At 42.4% G+C, this 7,509-nt stretch overlaps 1 protein-coding gene across 1 annotated transcript; it reads right to left on the bottom strand.

The window, feature by feature from the left end:
- Window positions 1–4,436: 4,436 nt before the first annotated feature.
- On the bottom strand, window positions 4,437–5,128 carry BJ212DRAFT_1306153 (uncharacterized protein; the record flags this gene model as incomplete). Its single annotated transcript, XM_041333799.1, has 5 exons — window positions 4,437–4,462; window positions 4,616–4,634; window positions 4,682–4,790; window positions 4,843–4,986; window positions 5,040–5,128. The coding sequence occupies 5 exons, from the start codon at window positions 5,126–5,128 to the stop codon at window positions 4,437–4,439; spliced, it is 387 nt and encodes a 128-aa protein (XP_041185402.1).
- Window positions 5,129–7,509: the final 2,381 nt, after the last annotated feature.

The following is a 7,509-nucleotide window of genomic DNA, read 5'->3' as shown; positions in this document are numbered from 1 at the left end:
TCATAAATGAGAAAATGAGGTGAGTTCACTTCTCTGATGGTTCCTGTTTTTATTGATGTCATGCACTACAGACACCTATTTGGGCAGATGATTCCAATGATGTGGAGGAACTTGAGGCTGCATCAGATGACCACAATGATCCCAAGTCTCCAAACAACAATGACAACAATGACTATCATTATCATTCTGAGGAGCTGTCATATCCACATATCTGGATCTCAGATCCAATCCACATCTTATCTCTGATCCCTTCCACATCTTATCTCCCTCTAACATCTCATCATCCAATCTGCCACTCATCCAGTCTGGTCCACAATTCATCTGAATCCACAATCAGCGCTTGTCTCCTTTCAGTAGTCCCCTAACTCCGGTATTTCAGTTATCTGTATATCTGTTCTGCTCACTGATCCATTACCTATGTTTCATTTCCATTTCATTATTTGTGATCCATTTCTACTTACCAATAGACTATCCATATGCTTCGTACATAGCCTCAGACCCTGCTGATTGATCATTCCATTAGATACCTATAGTATATAACCTCCTATAACTCTCTGTAACACCTGAGTTCAAATATCAACTTAGTTCTGCTCATTTCTGTCCTCTGGATCTGAGTACCTCTACTCTTGTCACCCTCCGAGACTTAGGATTGATTCCTATAGTCTATCCATATCCACCTCTGTCTACAACAGCCCACTACCATTAGTTTCTAGTCTGGACTCATCTGGATTAGCCTTACAATACTTAATCTGCATCTGGAAGTCATCCAGATCTGCTATGCTACTTGTCCGACCCTCCAGACATGTTAGTCTTGTCTTCCTGAAATGAGGGGCAATACTCAAGTAAGGGGCACAGTGCACAAGCTGAGGCTGAAGCCCTTCAGATCCATTTAGCCTTGAGTACAACCTTAACAGGAGCCCAGACTTGTATGGAGTGCAAACACTGGAAAGTTAAAGCTCATGGATCAAGATAGTGAGACCCATTGTGTCATCCAGTGGGCAATACTGGAAGCAAAGGTTCATATGACCTTTGTCAATAGCTATCCAGACATTATGGAGAAAAACCAATTTATGCAAGATGTGCTCTTAACTGCAGCTTGTGCTACAAACTAGGATAGTTGTAACAACAGCAGCTCGATAAGAGTGACAGCTGATGTCATGATCAAGACCTTGTAAATACAAGGGTCATTAAGACAAGACAAAGAGAGTGTCTCTGACTTGAATATCGGTTCAGACGACTTAGGATTGGAGGTCCTAAGCGAAAGATGTTCCAGGTAAAACCTAGTAAGATTAAAGTAAAGATCTCCTAAGTACATGACCAGGTATATATAAGATGTAACTGCTTTAGGGCAGGTATGTATATGTCAACAATGAGTCAGAAATAAGAGATGAGTCAGCGATAAGAGATGAGTCAGAAATATGGAATGAGTCATCTAACGATGGCTGCAGCAATCGCAATGTAATACAACTATAGAAGGGAATGAGTCTAGTGATGGCATGGTATGGCACAGTCATGACGTAATACAGGTAATATGAGGAAAATGAATAGGGGTGAGCATAACTGTAACAGCTTGCACCTGGAGTGTCATGCCCATCTATGATCATTTCCAGACTAACAACTTGTATGCATCTGCACTTGCAACTCTGGTAAGTCATAACTTTTCAAGGGGTGCTACTATAACATTGTATGTAGGTTGATGCTCAAGTGCTGCTTTTTTGTACTGAATTGAAAGATGATGCTTGTGCACAAGTCACACATCAGGCATTTGACCAGAATTTGATAATGATTTAGCTAGCTTTATTTAATAAATAATATTAATAATATGCATCACAATTGTAGACCTCATGATAAAAGAATAGATAGGCAGGTTATGTAGGTGAAATCTGCCAAAGCTGTAACATTGACATGTCTATGGTATCAGGTTGTGATCTACTGGCATGCTGGTGTGTTGTTATCAGATGTGACAGTATGCTTTGGTGCGACATTGGTTCATCACCATCTATCATAATGTTAATATTCTACCATACACATCTAGTGTTAGATAGGCAGGGTCCAGTGGCCAAAGCTACAATTGCTAATAGCATGCCCTGTTGTGACATTGGTTTACCACCATCTATCATGATGTTGATATTCTACCGTCAATATCTAGCTTTAGATAGGCAGCTTCCAGTGGCCAAAGCTACAATTGCTAACAGCATGCTTTGGTGCGACATTGGTTCACCGCCATCTATTGTGATGTTGGTATTCTACCCTATACGTCTAGTGTTAGATAGGCAGGGTCCAGCAACCAAATCTATAACCACTAACAATGTGCTAGGGGATGATATTGAATCATGATAGCATATCATGATGGCAGTGTTCTATCAAGCATGTCTATGCATCAACAGTGTGCTGGTGTTTGACACAGAGCTATCACATTGTAGCACCCTGGTGGAATTCTGCAAAATATGTCAAGCCTTAGATAGGCAGCTTACAATGGCAGTATCTGCCATCATCAGCAGTGTGCTGACATTTGACACTGAGCTATCATGCTATAGGAAGTAGTTGCTATTTTGTCAAAGATACATATTTCTACAAGGATAGCCTGTGATGGTGATATCACATCAAGAAGATGCCTGGTTATCTTAGTGTAGCAAGATGCTCATGTCTTATCAGCAATGCACATGATTGCAAGGATGGCTTTTGATGGTGCCATCAATAACAGCCTATCTGGGTGTGATACCAAGTTATCTCATATTAGCATGTCACTGATATGCACAAATTCCAATAAAGATTTCATGTGTGGTATTTGATTCTATGGAAAGACTATTTATTAATGAATTATGAACTATTGACTACAAGGCATATAGAACAGCATCACATTATGAGACAACAGATCAATCAGTGTTAGCATCAGCCCATGCACGAAGGGCAGCGCGTTTTTCTTGAATTTTGAATAGTGTGCCATTTTTGCTGATACTCCGCTCTGAAGAGGAGGAATTGGGAAAAATGTGACTGTAAGGTGTTAATGTAGAGCTCGGAGATGAAGAACTATGATACAAACCATGTCTACCATGTCATCAGGTCAGTTACTTCCTCAATTTCATCAGGGTCCTCCAAGAGGTCAAGAATACTATGATAAAAATTTTCTGAGTCCATCACAGTGTCTGTGTGTGAAAATACAGATGAGGAGCTCAACGCAAACCAAACCTGGAGGAACAATCAGTAGGAGCACACCATTATGAATGGTTTAGCTCACCTGTGTCACAATGTAGGCCAGGGAACCTTTTGTAACAGACTTCATGCCATGGAGGTACACATTACCAGAGCGCTGTAGGGAATGAGATCCCTCTAGGCATATATCACCCATATTATGACTCACAACAATTGGTATAGTGTGCAACTCACTATCTATGACTTTCCCGCAAAACGCGCCAGAGGTGCAACACTTTCCCGCACTATGCAATGCATTCCCATGCACGCGCTTGGTTGCCCTTTGTTGCACAGCATCCTGGAGCATCCATCCATCATCCAACCAGTTTCCTAGTGAGTCCTTTCCTGCTTATTCTCATATCAGACCATATTTAGCATTATATGACACTATATTTCATCATGGACCCTTTATTTACATCATTTACATACTTAGAGCACTCCCTGTTCGCTTCTGAGCCCTGGGAGCGCACCTAGGCACAGCTTACCTGTTGCCTAGGAAGTTTTCAGGACACCGAGCAACCAACCACTACCACAGAATATACACCAACCACCACCACAGAATATACACAGAACCACCATCATGTCACTTAGTATCTAGTTAGCATCTAGCAGTTAGAATCCATCATGAGCCAGCATCTACCATAGTCATCACCCTAGTCTTCAGCAGCAGCCAATCATCATCTTTTACACGTTCGTGCACTGCGTGCGCCCTATTCCCACGCTTCGCGCACCTACATACTCGACATTCCCATGCACACACTTTCAGCACACTTCACCAGAGTTGACCTGGTGTCACTTCATGGATTTGCTTTCCTTGCTTCCCTTAAGGGTCGAACACATCACTCGGCACACTTTGACCAACATCTGGAGAGTCAGTAGGCCTTCCTCTCACCCCAGAGGTAGAGCCCTCTTTCTTTCTTTTGCTCTGCAGCCTAGCAGAGTAGTTGAACCTTCAGTGTGTGGCTTTTGGCTCCTTCTCCATGGAGCTTGGAGATGTAAAAACATGTTTGAAACCCTGGAAGGGAAATAGAATTGAGCAAGAACTTGACCGCTAATAGTGAACTTATGCAAACAAGCATCTTGCTCCTCAGTAAACCCTGCCATGGAGCTTTGGGATTGTAAATATACCCAAAATCTAAAAACATAGGCCACTGGTCACCATGGACCGCTGTTTCGCCACTTTTAAGACTCTGTTTGGTTCTGGGGACTGTTATGACAGCAATTTTATTAGATAGCACAAAGGCTTACTCTGGATTTGACCAATCAAGTCCTGCAGGGCAGAGTAAGGCACTGGTCACTTCATGGTTGAACCCATGGTCGGACTTGATGTTTCAAGAGAGGGGCAGTATGAGGGGCTGTCCTCTTGGCACAAGCCATTCGAGTATGGCAGACTTGAGGGTCTTGGTGTTGTCGCCCTACGCACCAGATGCTCCTTTGCCCATCTAGAAGAATGTGATTACTGATACACCTTTGAACATGAATGACTTACCAATTCTCTGATGTGAATGATATCCTCCTCCTCACCAGCCGTCAGACACTCTAAAAGACCAGGGTAGGAGTCTATAAGTTCCAAGAATACCCTGTGTTCCCACCGAACGCTAACATCAAACTGTAAGACACCTGATATTCAACCATGACAGTTCCACTGACTTCACTGAGTAATCATCTATGGGAGAGTCTTGTAATTCTTCTAGCTGGAGTATGCCTCCAGTCAGGAGAGAAGGATAATTGCACAGTGCAGATACAGTCCACCCAAAATGCCGACCATGAAGCACAAGGGGATTTGATGAGTTACTGATCAGGACAAGTTAGGAAGGGTGCATGTCAGCACATGAAACACCACTTACACCTTTTTGCATGGGCCCATGCAAAGTGCTGAACCAGCACATTTGGGCGAAGAACTGCCAGGAGAAGGATCATTCTCATCACCACTCATACTGGGTTGGGGACAAATTCGAATCTGATATGAGCAACAAATGAGAATTTATATGTTCAAGCATGCCATCAAGATCAAAACAGGAGGGAGCTTTGCAACCCTGTGCTATCAGAATCAGGACACGAGTGGAGTGACGTCCTAGATGCCATCAGGATCCAACTGAGACCAAACCCTGTTGTCCTGGCGCTATAAATGGTTTGGATGGCACATTACGACACCTCCCAGTGTTGTGAAACTGGCCTGCAAATTATATGTATATACAGTGGCTCAAAAAACTGTCCACATGTTTTGACATTTTTCACTATCTATGATATTGTGTGAGAAGGAACAAATGCCTCAAGGACATGCTTATAGCACATTGTAGTATGGCTTCAGGGCTTTCATTTGAGCCCTACACCGTGGGAATCTGTGGGGATATGGTGGAGACATAAGGCTTGTAAAATGATGACTCATGTGGACAGTTTTTTGAGTGTATATTAAAACTATATAAATCATTATTTATGACACCACAAAAATCATGCCACTATTATATAAATTATGAAGTGGTGTCATTATGTTATTTTATGACTATATCTAACTATATAAACCAGAATATCTCATGTATCATAGTCATAATCACCATGAAAGCCATCTCCTCTGCTCAAAGAGATAATATCCTCTCTCTGTCTTATGCTGGCCTCTCTGCTCACCAAATTTCCTCTAGAACTGGAATATGCAAGTCCACTGTGGCCAAGTTTATCAAAGAAAGCCACCCAGACAAGGAAAACTCTTGTGGAGGACGTCCATCCAAGCTTACCTCTACTGACGAAAGGGCTATTATCCAACATATCACTACAGGAAAGGCTGATAATGCTGTCCAAGCCACCCATTATATCAATTCCACCATCACTACCCCTGTCTCATCACAAACTGTGAGGAATGTTCTCAAGGCAGCTCATCTCAAGGCAGTAACAAAGAAGAAAAAGCCTCTTCTCTCCATCAAACATAGGCAGAGAAGACTAGCCTTTGCCTTAGCTCACCAACACTGGACTGTAGAGGACTGGAAGCATGCTATATGGTCAGATGAGACCAAAATCAATAGGATTGGGTCAGATGGGAAGGTATATGTATGGAAAAAGAAGGGAGATGGCCTAACAGACAGAGAGGTTAATGGGACTGTCAAGTTTGGAGGAGGTTCTTTAATGGTATGGGGCTGTATGGGATGGAATGGTGTGGGAATGCTTGCTGAGGTTGAGGGGAAGATGAATGCTGAGCAGTATGTGGACATTTTAAATGACCACTTGCTGCCTAGCTTGGCAGAATCAGGGATTGATGAAGAAGATATCATTTTCCAACAGGATAATTATCCCAAGCACACATCCAGAAGAGCTAAGGAATGGTTTGAAGAACATAACATCAATGTTCTTGACTGGCCAGCACAGCCTCCTGATGTCAATGTCATTGAACATCTCTGGGGAATACTCAAGAAAAAGCTTCAAGCCTATGAAAACCCCCCTAAAGGAGTATGGGAGCTTTGGGAGAGAGTAGCAGTGGAATGGGGGAAGATTACAGCTGAGGATTGCCAGAAATTAATTGAGAGTATGCCTAGAAGGATAGAGGCAGTAATTAAAGCCAAGGGAGGTCATACAAAATACTAGAATACCTGGTTATTATTGTAAAATACTTGAGTCAAAAAACTGTCCACATGAGTCACCATTTTGTGAGCCTTGTATCTCCACCATATCTCCACCGATTCCCACGGTGTAGGGCTCAAATGAAAGCCCTAAAGCCATACTACAATGTGCTATAAGCATGTCCTTGAGGCATTTGTTCCTTCTCACACAATATCATAGATAGTGAAAAATGTTAAAACATGCGGACAGTTTTTTGAGCCACTGTATAGGGTATGGGAACCGGCACTGTTGCAGCTACAATCAGCAACAATTCCCATATCATGCAAAGCAGCGCACAGGTAGAACCTCAGACACCAGGCTCACTCTCTCAGCAGCATTTGGGACAATGTATTCTCATTGGAAGTACTGTTACCCTCAGGCAAGTCCATCAGTATTGCACATAGTACAAAACTCATACAAGATTCACTTACAGCTTCCCAATTTCCTCGGTGCATATGCATAGTTGCTCTGATGTTGGCACTGATTGCAAGTAAGTGATACAATTACATAAAAACTCAGAACAAGACTTACCATACAGGGGATATCAAAACAATGAATCATTCAGAGCAACACAGACTATGAGTGAGAATTTGAAATCCAGATGTGTGCGTTGATCTAACGAAAAAAACCATCTAGGCACCAGTGAACATTGTACACACCAAGAAGTATCCGAGCTGCATCGAACAAAGGACCAGCTAAAAGAAGTGGAAGAGAGAATCAAGTATCTCG

The sequence above is a fragment of the Suillus subaureus genome, assembly GCF_016647635.1.
Source record: "Suillus subaureus strain MN1 chromosome Unknown BJ212scaffold_240, whole genome shotgun sequence".
Taxonomy (NCBI): Eukaryota; Fungi; Basidiomycota; class Agaricomycetes; order Boletales; family Suillaceae; genus Suillus; species Suillus subaureus.
This window is presented reverse-complemented; position numbering and strand designations above follow the sequence as displayed.